The 20,328-nt window shown below is 51.2% G+C and overlaps 1 protein-coding gene across 1 annotated transcript; it reads left to right on the plus strand.

Annotated features, from left to right (window-relative positions):
* Positions 1 to 8,882: 8,882 nt before the first annotated feature.
* On the plus strand, positions 8,883 to 16,410 carry LOC119350352 (vegetative cell wall protein gp1-like). The gene is made up of 3 exons (XM_037618228.1): positions 8,883 to 9,065; positions 15,454 to 15,958; positions 16,041 to 16,410. Exons 1-3 carry the CDS (start codon positions 8,883 to 8,885, stop codon positions 16,133 to 16,135), a joined length of 783 nt encoding a protein of 260 aa, XP_037474125.1. The 3' UTR covers positions 16,136 to 16,410.
* The last annotated feature ends 3,918 nt before the right edge of the window (positions 16,411 to 20,328 follow it).

Below are 20,328 nucleotides of genomic sequence, written 5' to 3' on the forward strand. Positions count from 1 at the left end.
ACTGCTCCTGCAGTGCCACGGGGGCTGTAATCTCAAACGGGGCGTTGACCATCTCAGTAGTGGCCGTGAGCGTATCTGGGGTCGGCTCGGTGGTTGCCTCCATCTTCTTGGAGCTCTCTATCTCGTGGGGATCAGCCTCCCGCGTCTGCTCCAATATCAGCAGATCTTTGCCTGGTTCTCCTTGGTCCATCATGAAACTAACGAATACTAGGAGACCACTGAATGGAAAACACAACCGCAATGACAATGAAACAAAAAAGAGAGTGAGGATCGGTTATTGCTTTGCAAAAGTTATTTTTTTTTCTCTGAACAAAAATATACCAACATCACGGATCCGCTTACCTTCCCTTCGTTCGGAGAGAAGAACAGTGGCAGATGCGAGTGTTGCCTTTCTTGAAGACGGTGAGGGAGAAGGGGATTCAGTGAAGAGTGAAATGATGGTTGCTTCGTCCGTCAAACTTAGACTGCGGGGAGGTGGGGTTTTGTGATACGATGGCTCGTTACTGTCGCGCTACGACTGGGGTGACTCTCCGTCTGCATACTGCCTTCTAATTTGGTGGATGGCATTTGGACCTGCACGCTGCATGGCCCGCATGTCGGTGAACAAAAGTATAGAGGCATTCAGTAGAGGGAGACATTTCAATGACCTAGGAGGAGCCAGAAGTGGTAGAGTGTCTCCACTGTACTAGTAGTAATTGTTTTTCTGGGTAGCTGTAGAGTGTCTCCACTGTACTAGTAGTAATTGTTTCTCTGGGCCCAAGACAAAACAGCCCATCCACACTAGTAAATAGTAAAATCAATTCAAAAGCCCATATATTTACTGAATGAGAGGCGCTACCCACACCCAGCACACCACCCCCCCAAAAAACCTGGGTGCTCTTCTTCCTCCTCGCTCCCACCCACCTCACGTCAACTTGCTCCACTCGTACCCCCAAATTCCTCACCTCACTCCTACAGAAAACCCAGCTCCCCTTCTTCCTCACTCCTACAGAAAACCCCCAGCTCCCCTTCTTCTTCGCTCGCACTACAACTAGGCTCGTCATTCGTTACTCTACTCAAATCTGTGAGCGCGACGCGACGCCCTCGAGGAAAATGGAGTCGGCTAACCCCAGCACCAAGAAGATGAGGCTCCCACCAGCAGCGATGCCTGTTGTAGATCCCGCACCCGGCAGCGCAGGGAGAAGCGGCGACCCCGCCCCCACCGGATCCCAGGAACCCATAGAATCTCGGGTGGACCGCATCAGCGATCTCCCGGACGCCGTCCTTGGGGAGATCATCTCGCTTCTCCCCACCAAGGATTGCTGCCACACCCAAGTCCTCTCAATTTGGTGGCGCCCTCTATGGCACGCCCTGCCCCTTAATCTTGACTGTCGTCAGCTATCTCTCTTCAGTGATTTTGAAATCCCGAGAGCCATCATCTCCTCCCACCAAGGCTCCGTTCAAAGCCTCTGCATCCCGTCATGCTACCTGAGCAAGCATACCATGCCCTGCACGGTGGACGCCTGGCTGAAATCCCCTGAATTTGCAGAACTACAACTGCTTGAGTTCTACTATTCCCCTGGAAATCACATACCACATACCGAACGCCATGAACTTGTGCCCTCAGCACTGATGTCCATCTCGCGGTTTTCCTCCTCTCTCCACACCGCCACCTTTGCGCTGTGCTACCTACCAGACAATCTGGTACTAAACCTTCAGCTCCCATTTCTCAAGAAACTTTCACTTGTGCGGGTTCGTATATAGGAGGCCTCATTGCACAGCATCATCCACTCCAGTTGCCCTGCGCTGGAGTGCTTGGTGCTTGTTTTCACAGTTAGAATCGGTTGTCTCCAAATAAAGTTGCCTAACCTTGTAAGAATTGGAATTTCTTTTGACGGAAGGCAGCTCATCATCCAAGATGCCCCTTCACTTCAAAGATTGATCCTTGATTCTAATTATTCACCATTGCAAATAACCATCCTCTCTGCGCCTAAACTAGAGACCTTGGGTGTAATACATGATCTCTGTGCTCATTTCAATATGGTGTTTGGCTCCACAGTTCTTCAGGTACTTTATATTATCATCTACACTTGTAATCATAAGCTGCATTTTAAATTTCTGCGCATAATTTATATATCATCTTGGAGTACACATTTTGTACTAATATTATGCTCTATGCTCAATGAAGAGTTTCTCCATGGATGGCCTATCAATGGTGCTGGATTCTGTCAAGATCTTATATATCCAAATGAATAGTTTTCATCTGAACAAGATTATTGGCTTGCTGCAATGCTTTCCATGTCTGGAGAAGTTGTATATAAAGGTGATAATTTCACACACATTGGAAGCCCGCATATAGTGTACTAGAATTAACCGTTCAGCTATTGCTCTTTCGACACTCTTATTTTAGACCTTAACTGTTTTCAATCTTCATGTCTATTTAGGCAACAGGACGGGGTAAGAAAGTTATAACCAATTGGTGGATTCGTAAGCATCGGGATTTTCTCACTTCTCATGAGATTCGATTGAAGACAATAACGCTAGAACGATATGTAGCCAACCGTGCAAACACAAGATTTGTCACATTATGCCTGCTGAATGCGAGGTTACTATTGTCCATCAGGCTTAAGTTTATCAGCAGCATGGTTTTGACAGATGGGTATGTCGAAGAGCAAAAAAGGAGTTTCAGGTGGGCAAACGAGCTTCTGAACGTGCCGGGCTTCTATTTACAACATATTGTGGTCATAATCCAGTAAATTTTACGACCCAGGATGTTCATTCTATGGACCTGACCGATCCATTTGACTGTGACTGCCGAAAATAGTGCTGGAGTTAGATGTTGTTGCCCTTTTCAATCTGGGTTTTTTTGTAAACCTGATGAACAATTAACCCTCGTGCTTTTGTGTGCAGTTTGTAAGCTGGAGTTAGATGTTCCTGCCCTTTTCAACTCGGCTGTGACTGTCATATTTTCTTTGAGACAAGGAAAATGGCTTGCCATTCATTTAATTTAGAGTGAAATATTGTAACAAATCCCAACCAAGGGAAATAACATCACTCTCGCCGGCTGCTTGAGCTCACTGTGCATTACAGAAGCCAAGTGATTAGTGTCCACCAGCACCCACAAACTTATTTCGAACTAGCACATCAAATGTGCTGTAAATTTTCATAGGAAAGGCTGCATGACCGTGACAGATTTGGATTCTAACATTTGGGACCCGCGAGGAAATAGCCTATCCAAGGTGGTGTCGACTTACTAGCCAGTCAACAAACGATTCTGCCTACCAGCCGTTGGATTGACATCCAACATCTGTCGTGTATCTTCTATGTCTTGTCTTCTTCTTCCTCCAGCCGCACAAACCAAACCACCCCGTCGGCTCCGCCTGCTCCCGCCTCCCATGGTTGGTTGCGCCTCCACCGCCCTATCGTACTACCCTCCAACGTTGGCCAGTCCCTCCCTCTATTCCCCCACACGTACTGTTATTCTCCAGCGACGTCAGCCCCAACACGCACCCGCGCCCGAACCAGTCAACCCTCGTACTCCCCTCCGCCTGCGACTGGACCGGCGCATCTTCAACGGCTCCTGTTCGTTCCGTCCGAGGCCTCGCCGTCGTCCTCCGCCTTGCGGCCTTGGTTCACTCGCCGTGCGCGGTGCGCCGCCCTCTTGCGTTGTCAACATCGTCAACAACCGAGAGGAACAAGGAGATGACTGTACGTGGAGAGGATGACAGTAGGGACCCACCAGCGTCATGCCAGTACAAAAGCAAGTGCCTCTATAGTACAAGCCCAAAAATATGGTTCCTCCTAATGGTTGGACATCTGGGGCTCATGCCATTGTCAATGTAGTCAATAAACGAGAGAATTACACTACGAGCGGCTGACACCAGGGACCCAGCAAGTCGCGTAGTTTTTTTTTTTGAGGAACAAGCAGTTGTTATTTATACTAGTTTTAGCGAGGGTAACAACGGGGCTGTGCAGGGGGCTGTGGCCCATCTAGCCAGGGTTTTATTTATGTTTACCACATCATGAGCCCAATTGTGTTTTTTTCTTGCTGAAAATGGCTAGCCCAGTTCTATTTTTTAAAAGAAATACCCAAACAAGGCCTACTTGCTTTATCGGCCCTGTTGGGCTGCAAATCTTTCAAGACGAGGAGAGTTTCATTTGGTTTGCCCAGAAATGCGTTGTACATTTTTAAAACACATCAAAACCGGGAATTAGTTTCAATTTTTTTCATTACAAGATCTTAAATTTCATTGATTTTTATGCGTGGACAATTATTTGGATTTTATATTTATATAAATTATTTTTCAAAATAGTTTGAATGTGAATCGATATTTCTGGATTACAAACAGTTGACCTCACCGAAATATGCAAAATTTCGTATACTTTTAACCGTGGCCACAATATGGGGTGTAATGCTAACAAAAAGAAGATGGGCTCCAAAAAAATTCTTAAGAATTAGCAAATGGGCTGTACATTATTAGAAATAATGGCAGATGGGCTGTATGCTGTTTTCCACAGATTTGAGGCTGACTTTTGCGCCTGCTACAGGGTTGACGCGTATGCTTTCATCAAAAAAAGGTTGACACACATGCAACGCCCGGTCAACTTAGTCAACACACAAGAGCTGTGACTGTTGGATGTCCATCCAACGGCTGTCGTGATTCTTCAATCTCTGCGCTTCATGCTCCAGCCGCTCAAACAAGCGCCGGCATGACTGCCTGCTCCCTCCTCCCGCGGCCGGCTATGCTGTCGCGCAGGCCTCACGGCCCCACCGTACTCCCATCGCTAGCCTATCCATCCCTCTACTCACCCACACATGCTATTATTCTCCGGCGACGGTAGACGAACCAGTAAACCCTCATACTCCTCCGCGTGGGAAACAACTGCCGAGTACTCCCTGGCTCCGTATCGTTCCCTTCCTAGGCCTCGCCTTCGTCCACTGCCCTGGTGCTCTCGGCGCGGCCTGGTCAACGTGGTCAATGAACGACATCCATCGGAAGTGGACTGTACGTGGAGAGACTGACAGTTGGATCCATGGCAGCACGCAAGGAAATGCCTCCTTATTACGTGCAAAATAATGATTCCTCCACCTGACAGCTAGGACCCACATGAAGGGCCTCTGTATTTCGCGAAAAAAACTTTCCCCCCGCTGACAGGTCGGACCCACCAGCTATATCTTCGCACGCAAGAAAGTGCCTCCTTATTACGCCCAAAAAAATGAATACCCCCTGCTAGCTGGGACCCACCATATTGTTTGGCTGACTTGTGGGCCTACTAAGTTGACGGGGGCGGAGGGCTTTGTCAACTTAGTCAATAATCCAGTGACCGTATGATGTCCATCCAACGGCCATAGTGTTTCTTCAACCTCTGGTCTTCTTGCTCCAGCCGCCCAAAGCAGCACCGGTCGTGCCGCCTGCTCCTGCCTCCCGTGGCCGGCTGTGCTACCGCGGAGGCCTCACCGCCCCATACTACTCCCACCACTGGCCAGGCCATCCCTCCACTCACCCACACCCCCTGTTATTCTGCAGCGACGGCAGCCTCACACCGCATCCGAACCAGTGAACGCTCGTACTCCTCTCCGCGTGGGCATCCACTGCCGCGTCTTGCCCGGCTCTGCGCCGTCCCGTTCCTAGGCCTTGCCGTCGTCCACCGCCGTGGTGCTCTCGGTGCGGCGTGGCCAATGTGGTCAACGACCGACTTCCATCGGAAGAGTACTGTCCGTGGAGAGGCTGACAGCTGGGTTCACGGGAGCCGCAAGGAAGTGCCTCCTTATTACACGGAAAATAATTATTCCTCCACCTGACAACGGGGACCCATCGGACGGACCACCAGTATTTTGCGAAAAAAATCATTTCCCCTGACTGCTGGGACCCACCGGACGGGCCACCGTACTTCGCGAAAAAAATGTTCCCCCCGCTGTCAGCTCGGACCCACTGGAAGTGCCTCCTTATTACGCACAAAAAAATGAATACTCCCCCAGCTAGCTGGGACCCACCTTGGTGGGAGGCTGACTTGTGGGCCTACTAAGTTGACGGGGATGAAGGGCTATGTCAACTTAGTCAATATGAATGATTCTAGCTCCAGTGACTGTACGATGTCCATCCAACTGTCGTAGTGCTTCTTCAACCTCTGGTCTTCTTGCTCCAGCCGCCCAAAGCAGCGCTAGTCGTGTCGCATGCTCCTGCCTCCCGTGGCCAGCTGTGCTGCCTCAGAGGCCTCACCGCCCCCTACTATTCCCACCGCTGGCTAGGCCCTGTGGCGACAGCAGCCTCACAGCGCAGCCGAACCAGTGAACCCTCGTACTCCTCTCCACGCAGGCTTCCACTGCCGCGTCTTCCCCGGCTCCGTGTCGTCCCCTTCCTAGGCCTAGCCGTCGTCCACCGCCGTGGTGCTCTCCGCGCAGCGTGGTCAACGTGGTCAAGGAACGACTTCCATCGGAAGGGTACTGTACGTGGAGAGGCTGACAGCTGGGTCCACGGCCACAGCCCAGTTTTTTTGTGCTTTGCCAAGTAAGTCGCTTCGTCAGGCGTGTTGGGCTGCAAATCTTTCAAGACGAGGAGAGCTTTCATTCGGCCGGCCGAGAAAATGGCCCATCAGTAATGAGAAATGGGTTGTACATTTTTAAAACACATCAAATCGGCAATTAGTTTCAAATATCTTTTTTTCATTTCAAGATTTTAAATTACATTAATTTTTATGCGTGGAGAATTTGTTGGATTTTATATTGATATGCATTTATTCTTAAAATCAGTTTGAATGTGAGTCGAAATATCGGGATTAAAAACAGTTCGGACCGCACCGAAATATGCAAAATTTCATATAATTTTTTAACCATGGCCACAATATGGGCTGTAATGCTAACAAAAAGAATATGGGCTCCAAAAAAAACCTTAAGAATTAGCAAATGGGATGTAAATTATTGGAAATAATGGCAGATGGGTTGTATGCTGTTTTCCACAGATTTGTGGCTTTCCGAAAAAAAGGTTGACGCACAAGCAGTGACTGTTGGATGTCCATCCAACGACCGTCATGCTTCTTCAATCTCTGCTCTTCCTGCTCCAGCCGCTCAAACAAGCGCCGACGGGACTGCCTGCTCCCTCCTCCCCGCGGCCGGCTGTGCTGCCGCATAGGCCTCACCACTCCATCGTACTCCCATTGCTGGCCTAGCCATCCCTCTACTCACCGACACCTGCTGTTATTCTCCAGCGACGGCAGACGAACTAGTAAACCCTCGTACAGTTGTACTCCCCTTCGCGTGGGAAACAACTGCCGAGTCTTCCCTGTCTCCGTGTCGTCCCCTTCCTAGGCCTTGTCGTCGTCCACCGCCGTGGTGCTCTCAGCGCGGCGTGGTCAATGTGGTCAATGACCGACTTCCATCGGAAGAGTACTGTGCGTGGAGACGCTGACAGCTGGGTCCACGGCCGCAGCAAGTGCCTCCTTATTACGCGCAAAATAATTATTCCTCCACCTGACAGCGGGGACCCACCGGATGGGCCACCGTATTTCGCGAAAAAAATGTTTCCCCCTGACTGCTAGGACCCACCAGCTACACCTTCGCACGCAAGGAAGTGCGTCCGGACAAAAAAACGATTCCCCCCCTGACTGCTGGGACCCACCAGCTACATCTTCACATGCAAGGAAGTGCGTCCGGGCAAAAAAAACGATTCGCCCCCCTGACTGCTGGGACCCACCAGCTACATCTTCGCACGCAAGGAAGTGCCTGACTGTCGGGACCCACCTGGTCGAAGCGTACGTAGCGTTGTCATTCTGGTCGCGATCGTGTACGTACATACTGGTCGATATAGAGGCGTGCACATGTCGTAGTAGAGGCGCGCACGTGTCATAGTAGAGGCGCGCACGTAGCATGTACACATACGTAAAGCGGCCAGGGTGCAAGAATGAACATACGGCCATGTACGTACATACGGGCAGGGTCTCGAAGGACTACTCGCGCATACGTACATGGCTGGGTCGGAACGGAGAAACATCATCGTTGTCGTGTTCATGGGGAGGCAACGGAATGCATCGTGTTCATGGGAAGTCAACAGAATGCCTCGTGTTCATGGGGAGGTAACGGAATGCGTCGTGTTCATCGGGACGCAACAGAACGCGTGGGAGCCAACCGGCTGGGTCGGAATAGAATGCGTCGTCGTGTTCATCGAGAGGGCTTGCATGGAACAGGCGATGGAAACGAGGCCTGGCGTACCGCAGAACGGAGGAAACGGACCTCCTACATTCGAAATGGGGGTCCTGTTGATTGGGAGGGGTGTGGCGTACCGCAAAACGGACGAAACGGACCTCCTACGGTCGAAACGGGGGTCCTGTTGATCGGGAGGGGTGTGGCGTACCGCAAAACGGACAAAACGGACCTCCTATGGTCGAAACGGGGGTCCTGTTGATCGGGAAGGGTGTGGCGTACCGCAAAACGGACGAAACAGACTTGTGTTGGAGCGCTACGGTTAAACAGGGGTCCTATTCATCGGGAGGGGTGTGGCGTACCGCAAAACGGGACTCCACGAGATACTGTTCATCTCCAGCGTCGACCTTCTCCAGCGTCCATGGGCTACCGTCGACCTCCTCCAGCCTCCACGGGCTCCTGTTCATCCAGCCTCCACCGCGCGCTACTCCACCGGCTACTGTTCAGCCACCCCTCCACCGTCTACTGTTCATCCAGCCCTCCACACCACGGGGTCCTATTCAACCACCCCTCCACGGGCACCCATCCACCGTCTACTGTTCATCCAGCACTCCACACCACGGGGTCCTGTTCATCCAGAGGCAACGCCACCGCTACCTCTCGCTACCTCGCCCTCCGCCTGGCATGGGCGACGCGGCTCAGGGAGCGCCTCCACCACCTTCGCCCCAAGACGGCGCCCTGGCTCCAAACCGTGCGGCCCCTGGACATGACCTGCTGCATCCAGCGCCCATGCGGCAAGAAAGAAGCTGCCAAGAGATCCCTCGGCCTCAAGGAGGCGCCCCCGTGCTCCTTGCACCGGCGCGACAAGACCGTGTCCCTGCACCGGCACGCCAAGAACCCATACTACCCCTGGAGGCGGTGCGCGGGTACCATCAAGACCAAGCTCCGCGTCAGCAAAGGGCCCCGGTGACCACAGCAGGTTGGCGTGCCTTTGCCATCGAGCTGCATAGCGTCGCCTGGCCGGGCAAGTTCAAGCCGGACCTGCCTCCTCGCTACGACGGCACCGCCGACCCCGCGGAGTTCTTGCAGCTCTACAAGTTGGGCATCGAGGCGGACAATGGAGACGAGAAGGTCATGGCGAACTGGTTTCCCTTGGCGCTCAAGGATGGTGCCCGCACGTTGCTCCTGAATTTGCCTCCCGGCTCGATCTCCTCCTGGGACGAGATGCATAGATGCTTCATCGCCAACTTCCAGGGCACTCGCGACCGCCCCCGGCCGCGGGCGACCTGCACGGCATCAAGCAACAGCCTGGGGAGACCCTGCAGAAATACATCCAACGCTTCAACAGCGCCCGCCTCAAGATCCCCAAGGTGACGGACGAGGCCATCATCTCAGCGTTTTCTGATGGCGTCCGTGACGTCAAGATGAAGGAGGAGATCGCCATCTACAACGAGCTGTGCACATCCATGGAGCTGTTCATCCTGGCGACCAAGTGCGCAAGGGCCGAGGAAGGACGCCTCTCCCTCCTCGAGCTTCCAGCTGCTGACCTGGAGGAAAAGAAGACCAAGGCCAAGGACGTGAAGCGCAAGGGAGCGGCCGTGCTCGCAGCAGAACCAGACACGAAGCGCGGCAGGGACCAGCCGGAGTCATCCAAGGGCAGCCGACCGTTCTGCGCCTACCACAACCTCCACACCGACAACACCAACGAATGCCAGGAGCTCAAGGCCATTCGAGAAGGATGCTTCGGTCGACGCCCCGAGCGCAACGACCGGGGCTATGGCTGAGGAGGATTACATGGCGGAGGACGATGGGACGACTATGGCCCTCGCCAGGAGTGGCGCGACCGACCTCGCGAGGATCACTGGCAGGACCAGCCTCACGAGGGCGCCTAGAGGGATCAGCCTCGCGAAGACTGCCCGCAGGGCAACACAGGCCTTCCTCCTCTGCTGCCGTCACCACCAAGAAGGAATGATGACCATCATCAGTACGAGGGGGCTGGGGGCTTCCAGGAACCGCATGATATTGCTTGCATCTTGGGCGGAGCTCAGGCCCCAGCCTCTCAGCGCATCTTTGAGCAGTTCGCTCGCGAGTGAATGCAGTCCTCCCCAAGCTCGAGGCCACACGCCCGCTCAGGTGGTCCAAGTGCGCCATCACTTTCAGCTCGGCAGATCAACTCAAGTGCGCGGCTACTGCTGGCGTCCTACCGATGCTTTGTTCCCTAGTCATCAGCAACGTGCAAGTCACCAGGACCCTCATCGATGGCGGCGCAGGGCTTAACGTCTTGTCCGTCAAGATGTTCGACAACCTTCAAGTGCCATACGATCAACTCCAGCCGGCCAAGCTTTTCTTAGGAGTCACCAACGATTCCACCACCCCAATAGGGCAGGTCCGCCTCCCTGTCACCTTCGGCAAGCGCGACAACTACCGCACCGAGCTCATCGACTTCGACGTCACCCACATCCACCTGTCGTACAATGCCATCCTCGGGTATCCAGCCCTGGACAAGTTCATGGCGGTGACCCACCACGGCTACAATGTCCTCAAGATGCCAGGAAGCGGCAGAATCATCACGGTCCCCTACAAAGAGAGAGATGCGGTGTGCTCCCTCGAGCGTGCCTTCCAAGCTGCATCAATCGAGGACCCAGACAGCAATGGCGAGAACCCTCCTGAGGCAGCCCCCAAGAAGAAGAAGACACCGCTCAGCTCAAGGCCTCGGGAGGTTGGCATCTCACGAGGTGTCGCGTCAGGATCAGCGCCCGTGCAAGGGGAGCCTCCATACATCGCATAGGAAGGAGCGCCCGGCGCCCTCCTCGGGCAGGACACGGGGGCTCTCTTCTGGAGGGCCTCATACTTTGCCAACATCACGAGGGAGGCGCTCGGGCACCACTTGGAGGCATGCTTCGCGGCATGTTTCCCTCAGGAAGTCTCAGGGCGTGGAAATACAAATGTTCAGGAATTCATCACCAAGACCACTCAGGAGCTTCAAGAATCAAGAGCCATGCGCGGCGACCGCCGCTTGCCTGGCGTGGCCCCCCATCCGGGCAAGGATGGTGGGCTGCGCGTCTGCATCGACGTCCCAGGGCACAACCGAGCCGCATCTCAGGAGCGTCTCTGGCCCTCGCGTGTGGGACGCTGTGAGGGTCCACCGCACAGCTATGTTTGCATGCCTTTTGGCCTACCGAACGCGGCTGCCACCTTCCAGCGTCACCCGTGGAGCATTCTGGCGGCTCAGGAGGCCGGGCATCACGCGGTCCTGACGGAGATGGATACGGTCCTCAAGGAACTGCCCGGACCCCCAGAGTCTCCCAAGGCTCAGGACCCCGGCGGCTCGTGAGGGTCGACCTCTTCACCGCGCATCTTCAGCTGCTCCAACCCCCCTCTACAACGGTACCAGGTGACCTCTTCCATGTTCATTTCAGTTGGGAAAGCCCTCAGGGCTGCATCATTCCCAGGTCATGTGGGTCCGTCCCTGCGGCATGTATCCCTTTTTTCTTATGTCTTGAGTTTACCTTGCTGGGGGCGCCCCTCGGCCTGCATCATCCCCAAGCCGCTCGGGTCTGACCCAGTGGCATGTATCCACCTTGCGTTTACCTAAGCTGATTTGCCTTTCATGCCTAACCTGCCTGTGATTATATCCTGTTCGATCGACGTCTACCACGGGAGCTGCTCACGCTGGCATGGTGCTTGCGCATGGGTCCATCCCTGCAACGTCGATAAATCTGAGTGGTCGAGCTCTGGCCCGCGGCAGCCTCGCACGTGTCACCTCACCAGGCCCTCAGTGCCCTCACCTCTCTCTCAGAGTAACCAATGGCCGCTCGACAATCATAATGGCAACCCGTGCTTTTCTCGTGCTGATTTACAGGAACCTCCTAAGGTCTACAGCGGGTGGCACCACGAGCTCTGTCTCTCTCTATTTCCTGCGTGATCCGCTTGCGCGTTAAAAGGGGGCTCCTGAGCATCGTGACTCAGGAGCTCTTACTGGCTCTGCAGCCCTCACCCCCTGGCCTTGACCACGACATCGTGACATGGCATACCAGCGGCGGCTGAGCTCGCTCGAGGGCCGGGGCCTGAGGACGTAGAGCATGAAGGGGAGTGTGCGGAAGAAAGGGAAAGGTCGCGAGGGCTTAACCTAGCTACACCACAGCTGCCGACGTACAAGTCCGGCGCAACGTGGGGGAATGACTCCTGACTACCGAGATAAGTTTCGCGCCTGGCACGACTAATCGTAGCAACGCAAAATTCTCACTTGTTGTGGCTCTGTGACAGCAACGTTGCCTTCCTTTCTCACCTCTCGGCGGCTGCTTGCACGCTAAAGGGGACCTCCTAAGCATCGCACCTTAGGGGCTCTTACTGGACCTCGGGCTGCTCACCTCCTGGCCTTGACCATGGCATCGCGACCTGGCATACCAGCGACGACTGCAGCCTGCCTGGGGACTGGGACCTGTCAGCGTAGAGCATCAAGCCTTCGCAAGGTTAGAAAGGGGGAACCAAGCCGAGACAGAACGAGCGCTCTCACGATTTCATAATGAGGATAACATTAGCAAAAGACATCGCGGACCCTTTACATGCCCCCACGGGGTGTTTTCTCGATTCCTCGCAGGGAACAAAAGACGAGAATCTTGAGGAGCCCTAACTACACGCGCCTCCATGGCCGACGCCATCATCAACAATGGGCCACAAGAGGCCGGTGCCAACCTCATCCAGATCAGCTGTGGCGACGGCCTGATGCAGTCGCCTTGCTCCGAGCGTGGCGCGAGCTCGGGGGCACATAGCTGTCGGTGCTCGTCTCTGGAGTCGCGAAGAGCTCTGGAGAGTCGCTGGAGTCCCAAGCATCGCTGCTACTACCGGGGGAGCCGTTGGGGAAGCGAACGGTAGGCCTAGCCCCTTCCACGTTGATGTCCTGACTGCCTTATCTAGGGCAGCACTCCAGGCGTCGGCCTTCTGCGTTGAAGACTTTGAAGGACAACAATGAGGTGCCATCGTATTCAAAATGAATCACGAGGGCGCCCCCCATTCGGTAGACCCAGGCGACCTCGCCCCACCCTCGGGTCATGAAGACCCTGCCCGAGGCGACGACTTCAACCTCCGCTCTGGTCGCCGGAGCGCCACAGTCGGCATGCTGCAGCCAAAGCTCGAGAGGCCCCCTCGGCGACATCTCGGTGGCGAAGAATGAAGGAAAGCGGATCCAGGTGCTCGGAGGCATCACCGCGTGCAGCACGAGCTCGCGAGAGGAGTCCGCGGCGTGGACTCCAGGAGCGACGGTGCGCGCCACCACGGCTCGTCGACCTCGCCTGCGGCGCGGGCGGCGTCGCTCACCATCCCTTCCTCTGGAGTACTCGGCTTGGGCATACAGGGGTAGCGGGAAGCCAGGAGGTGGCCGCTCGCACCAAGGCCTCGTCATCACCAGCCTCGCAACCTCTTCACCGCGATGGTAGGCCAGCCTCTTCTTCGGCGGGACCGGGTCAGGTCCCTCCCGGGGGGTGTTCCCCTTCTCTTCGGTCGAGAACCTGCGGATCAGTGCCATTGGCGTCGAAAATGGAGGTGGAGCAAGGCAGAATAAGCAGGCGGAGCAAGAAGAGATGGGCAATGGGGGCTCTCGCCCCTCCTCATTTATAGTCCCAGGAAGGCCAACCGTCAACCTCCACGATCGCAGGTAATGATGAATCTTTTTGCATGCAGCAGGGAATCGTCAAATCGGGCAGTTGCCAAGGCACCGTGGGGAAGCATAGACGCCCACGTCCAATCAGTCGCCATGTCTCGACCAAGGCCACAAGCTGTTGGGGCCCGCAGCGCTCCGCACTTTCCCTTTGGCTTCGCTGCTAAGCCAAGTCTGAGCACGCCTTGGGCCCGGGGGCTACTGTCGGCGTTCTGGGAACGGGGGTCCCCAGACTTGCCTTCCTACGGCCTGCTGCGTGGCTCAACCGGTGGCCCAGTACGGCCTATCTTCATCAACCAACGCTCAAGACCCTCGCGATGCGCCAAGCCTCGCGGGGCGGATGACGCAAGGCCTCCTCAGGAGCGGCCTCGCCAGGCAGGCTCGCGAGGGGGCGGAGAGATCAAGGCAAGGGGTACCTCGCGAGGTCCCCCATGACACAAGCCATGACGATCAAGACCAGGCGGGCGCCAGCCCACGCAGTGTCCTTGTTTCCTCTTTGGTGCAAAGGGGGCAAGCGCAGGCGCGGAGTACCAAGGCATCAGGCAAAGGTTTCCTTATCGGTGCAACAAGACCAAGACTAGCAGGACAGCAGGAAGGAGGTCACAGTGGAGCCCAAGACGGCGTCATCACCAGCACCTTTGACAAGCGAAGACCACCTTTAGTCAGGATAGCTTGTACTAGTTGTCCCCTTTCAAAATGGTCGTTGTTGGATCCCTTCCCGCTCAATATTTGGGAAGAGGACCAGGGCCTCCGTAAATAGGGCTAGCCACCACAGTAGAGAGACATATTGAGTTCATCTACACACCACACCACCACAAGAACACCTCTCCTCGCGAGGCTATTCTTCCCCTGTACTGTTCATCATCAGCCCAAGAGGCAATCCACCACCACACATAGGAGTAGGGTATTACACCACGACGGTGGCCCGAACCAGTATAAATCTTGTGTCTCTTGTGCTGTGAGTTCATCGATCTAGCTTAGGGATCACGGCGAGGCTCAGGGCGTGTTTCGGTAGGGAGAGATTTTCGTGCGCACTCTAGTGTTCGAACCTTAAGGGTTTTGCCGGAACCCGATATCCGACAGATTTGGTAACCGAATGTTGTTTGGAGTCCCGGATGAGACCACGGACATGACGAGGTGTCTTGAAATGGTCGGGAGGTAAATATTGATATATAGGACGATGGTATTTGGACACTGAAAGGTGTTTCGGGTACCCCCGGCAATCCTATGGGCCATATGGGCATTGTGAAGGAACACACCAGCCCACAAGGGGCTAGTGCGCCCTATAAGGCTATAGGAGGAGGAGAAGGAAAGGGTGGAAGCGAAAGGAAAGTGTGGATTAGGATTCCCACTTCCTTCCTCACCCCCTCTTTCCTTCCCCTTCACGCATACATGGAAAGGGAGGGCGCAGGGCAAGGCAGGGCCCCTAGGGGGCGGCGGCCAACTCTAGGACGCCCCTGGCTGCCTCTCTCTCTCTCTCTATATATATATATATATATATATATCACTATTCTAATCCTGGCATTAGAATAGTTATTTGGATCACAGCCAGCCCTATATAGGGGCGATCACACGTTCCTGAGATCACGAAACCCACCGGACCGATTAAAAAAAACACCACACCCCACCCGCTGCCCCGATCCCCACCTCCTTCCTCGATCCACTCCCCGCTGAATGCCAGATCTCGCCGCCGCCTCGTCCACAAACCACCGCCGGTGCCTCCTCCTTCCCCAACCGCAACCTCTGCTCCCCTAAGCCCCACATCCCGCCGCCGTCCTCTGATCCCGCCGCCGCGCGCCTTCCCCTGAACCCCACGCCGTGCGCGCCCTCCCAGGAACGCCCCGCCGCCACGAGCCCTCCCGGGAACCCCCGCCGCCGTGCACCCTCCCCGGAACCACCGCCCTCCTCAAATCCCGCCGCCAGTGCCGCCGCCCTCCCCGGATCAACCCAGCCACCGCCATCTCCCTCCCTGGTCGCGCCGCCACCACTCTTTCCCTCCCCAAATAGCGCTGCAACCACCACCTGTGGCCTCTCCTGCATCGCGCCCATGCTCCTCTACCTCCGGGCGCGGCTCTGCCCCGCAACCATCGCCTTCGACGAACCCCGGCAACCATCAGCCTGGGCGCCCTCCCTCCCGCCCGCTCGCTCCGACGCGGATCCGGACAACCCCGCAACCCTCCCCTCCGGTGAGCCTCCTCTTCTCCTTCTCTACCACCAGCGTCCCACCCCTTCCCCCACCTCCCCGACCTTCACTGGTTGCCTGGACAGGACTGCCCTTGCCATTGGGCGCGACCAGTGCCTGTACTTCGCCCACGACCAAGCCACTGTGCTCATCTTCAGTTTCGCGTCGCCCAGCTGCATAACAGTAGCGGTATGTTGATGTTCAGAGCACATGTTCTGTTGAAAAGATTCCCATTTTGCCTAATTATATTGCAATCCTGCAAGTCTATGAGCCATGCTCTGTACTGTGAACATATACTAATAATACAAGTTATTTGGTACACTGTCAAGGTTCAGGAAAGGATGCATGCTTCCACACGATGCCTGAAAAAATGCCACTTTCCAAATCTCGTCTCCGTCCGAGCACGAAGCCGCTACTGCCCGTCAGTGCTTGGTGCACCAGGAGAAGTTCGTCACCTCACTCCGAGCAGTCCATCTATCGCCTCATGTGCAAGCACTCCATCACCTCACACAGTGTGCGTTCGACATAGTTTGTCCTTTTGAAGAAGAGGAAAATGGAGTTTGAAGCGGCCGTGGGCGGGTGGTGGTGTGGTTGCAGAAGAAGAAACGCTGGTGCGAACTCGTCCATCCGGCGCTAGTATACCAGTATGATTTGGAGGCGAAGAATTTGTTGTGTCTCTTACCATGAATCTGTGTAGCTATGGAAACTTGGCTTCCTGTAAAATTTTAAGATATATCGCTAGCACTTTGTTCCCCAAGTGTGTTTGCATTAATGCGTGAGAGGAAACTATTCTGGGCCTATGCTTTGCACTGCTACGTACTCCGACATAGTTTGAAAATGTAGTTTTGGAGTCCAATATGGCTCCAGGTTGAAGTTTGATACATTGCACGTGATTGCTGTACATTATATCCTACTATAAATGCATAACACTTCTTGTCCGATTATACATGATTGTGCAGTCCAATTTATAACATTGGTTCTAAAAAAACTAGAGGTTCAAATTTCAATAACGGAGAAGTTCAATATTTATTATAATATCAAGAAGGTCAAATTGAAAAAACCGAGCAGTTCAAAAAGTTTTAAAACTTTTCCCGTTACTAATGAATAACACCAAGAAGTCCATTTTTTGCGTCAAAATTATGCAAAAAAAATACAGTAGAATATTGTGCTCTCAAAAAGTGTTAGTGGTATCCATAAGAACGCAACATTTTCTATTTTCATTTCATTTTTTTGTATATATAAGAATGCATAAAACTTGAGCTGGTCGGGGACATATTGTCGAGAAGTTCATGTATAATGGACTTGTTAACTCTGAAAGTTCATAATTAATAAAATGGAGAGGTCAAAGAAAATGACAAATAAAAAAGTTCAAAAAATTCCCATGGATTTCGATGGATCTTTCTAATTTATAAAGAAAACCAGAAGTTCAAATTAAAAAGTACTTCGAAAACCATTATAAAAATGGATTTTTATCCTTGGTAAAAAAATGGAGAAGTCCAAATTAAAAAGAGGAACATTTCAAAAATAATTTATGAAAAAATCCCCGTTATAAAAAAACTAGAAGTTCAAATTAGAATAAAAGGAACAAGTAAAAAAGTTTTAAAAAAATCTTGTTTCTTAAAAAACTAGAAGTTCAAATTTAAATAACGGAGCAGAAAAGTTGTGTGTTTTCAACGGCTTATTCATGTGCAGCAGATGTTCAAGTCAAACTAACGGGGCAATTCAACGCTTATTCTTGAAAAAGTGGAGAAATTATACATGCTCTGTAGGTCAAAAGTTTGCTTTAATTTATGTTTTGTGAAGGTCAAAATGTTGTGTTCGAGAAGGTCAAGTGTGTTATCTCAGCAATTTCAAAATAAATTTAAACTTGCAAGGTAAAACATTCAAGAAAACAAAATTGGAGAAGTTCAATTTCTAAAAGATGACACAGTTCAACGTGTAAAGCACTGTTGAAAGAAAACAAAAAGAAAATTAGAAGTTCAATTTCTAAAGATGAAGCGGTTCGACGTGCAACCCAATGTTGAAAGAAAACAAAAAGAAAGGAGAAGTTTACTTTCTAAAGATGAGGTGGTTCGACGTGCTAAACAATGTTGAAAGAAAATAAAAAGAAAAGGAGAAGTTCAATTTCTAAAGATGGCGCGGTTTGATGCGCAAACCAATGCAAAAACAAACACAAAAATCTTGTTTTGGTGTCTGAAAATATTTTTATTCGTAAAAAAATGATTAAGAAATAAAACCAAGAAGGCCATAATAAAAAGATGGAGAAGCTCAATGATTATAGAAACTCAGATTTTCCTCGTTATTAAAGAATGGGAACAAGAAGTTCAAAAATAAAAAACAAGAATTTCAACTTTAAAAAATAGAGCGCTTCAAAATTTCATAAAGAAGGATTAAGAAATAAAACCAGGAAGTCCATATTAAAAAGATGGAGAAGTTCGATGACTATAGAAAACTCAGATTTTCCTCGTTAGTAAAAAATGGAAACAAGAAGTTCAAATATAAAAATAACAAGGAGTTCAACTATTAAAAATATAACGTTCAAAATTTCATAAAAAAAGATTAAGAAATAAAACTAGGAAGGCCATATTAAAAAGATGGAGAAGTTCGATGATTATAGAAAACTCATATTTTCCTCGTTATTAAATAATGGAAACAAGAATTTCAACTATTAAAAATAGAGCGTTTCAAAATTCATAAAAAAGGATTAAGAAAAATCAGATTAAAAAATTCATAAAAAAACTCAAAATATTTGACATAACCGAGAGAGGTTCAGGTTGATAGAAGTTCATGTACTACACGGTGTGCATTTTGTATTAAAAAAGAACAAAAAAGCAAATTCTAAAAGTTTTGTTGTTACAAGTTCAAGTCCTTGGTGGGAGAAAGTTAAAAAAATTATTGTGGGAGACGTTTGTACAAAAGGAATATTATTTGTGTAACACTTACTAATGGATGAGAAAATTACAAACAAAAATACGTTCCAGAAGTTCAACGTGAAAACAGCAGGAAGTTCAACTACTACGCTAAATGAATTTTAGATGAAAAACTTTCAAAATCGTCGTGAGTATGAAAAAATTATTAACACGGGAAAGTTGCGTGTTTACAGCAGCTTTTCATCGGTATATCACCCGCTCAATTCCCGTGAGTGGGATGGAGAGCTACGGGCAGTGGATGAAGATCTACGAGCAAAAAAATCACGTGAAAAACAGAGTGAAGTTCAGGTACACGCACCGAGAAGTTCAGGTTCTTCACGCGGTGCATTTTCGAAAAATCTGATTCGCGGTAGAAGTAGAACGAATGATCCCGCCGTTTTCGGAATTACTTGAAAATGACTAGGAATTAGAGAGAACAATCAACATGAAAAAGTTTCGCATTTTCCGTAGCTTTTCAACGGTATATTATTCGCCCAATTCCGATAAATTTTGTAGAAATTATGGCGAAAATACGTTTTTGTCCATTTTCGAAACTGACTTAAAACCGTAAAGAATTGGGAGAAACAATACATACCAAAAAGTTTTGCATTTTTTCAAGCTTTCCAACGCCATATCATTTGAAGCATTCGGACGCACGGTTAAAAAATTAGCTCGAAAATACGAACTCGGTAGGACTTGGATCATTTTCTAAATTACTCTTAAACCATTCAAAATTAGAAAAAAAACTTTCAAGATGAAAAATTAGCGCATTTTCATAAGCTTTCCAACGCCATATCATATGCCTCCATTGGATTAGCCGTTTAGAAATGACATCGAAAAAATGAACTCAGCTGTTCGGTTTACGAAATTTTATGTTTTTTCAAATTACTCTTTAACCATAGGGAATTAGAAAAAACTGTCAACATGTGGAAGGAGCGGTTTTGCAGCAGCTTTCCAACGCCATATTATATGCCTCATTCCGATAAACGTTTTAGAAATGCGATCGAAATTACGACTCACGTTTTTTGTGTGAAGAAAAAACAGTTTTCAAAACTGCTCTTAAACCGCTTACATTTTGCGAAAAATTTAACTTGGGTCATGATACTCATGTCCATAGCTTTCCAACGGTATATAGCAAGCCCTGTTTGGGCAATGTTGCGGGAAGTTCAACCTAGCACAGGTGGAAGTTCAGGTCGAACAACTCAGGCAGTAAAATCGCAAAAAACGCGAGTTCTTCAGGACCCGAGTGCAAAATCCGCCTATGAGCGAGATTCCTATCTAAAACGAGTATTTAGTTGCTAAAAATCGTTTGAAGATTACACTTACATCACATGGAACACGACTAACCAGAAAAACTCGCGGTAGAAGGCACGGTTGCGAAGATAGCCCGAAGGTCGGGTTCGTACAGAGAGAAGTTCAGGCGCGTTACTCAGGCAGGTCAGGTTGTGATCAGAATATTATTCTG

Source organism: Triticum dicoccoides, chromosome 1B, assembly GCF_002162155.2.
Source record: "Triticum dicoccoides isolate Atlit2015 ecotype Zavitan chromosome 1B, WEW_v2.0, whole genome shotgun sequence".
Classification (NCBI taxonomy): Eukaryota; Viridiplantae; Streptophyta; class Magnoliopsida; order Poales; family Poaceae; genus Triticum; species Triticum dicoccoides.

What these genes read in the sequence shown, in the direction of transcription:
- LOC119350352 (XM_037618228.1), top strand. Translation starts at nt 8,883, where the DNA reads ATGACCTGCTGCATCCAGCGCCCATGCGGCAAGAAAGAAGCTGCCAAG. An exon ending in CCATCAAGACCAAGCTCCGC is followed by an intron (nt 9,066 to 15,453) that starts GTCAGCAAAGGG and finishes GCTGAATGCCAG; the next exon opens with ATCTCGCCGCCGCCTCGTCC. An exon ending in CCCCGCAACCCTCCCCTCCG is followed by an intron (nt 15,959 to 16,040) that starts GTGAGCCTCCTC and finishes TTGCCTGGACAG; the next exon opens with GACTGCCCTTGCCATTGGGC.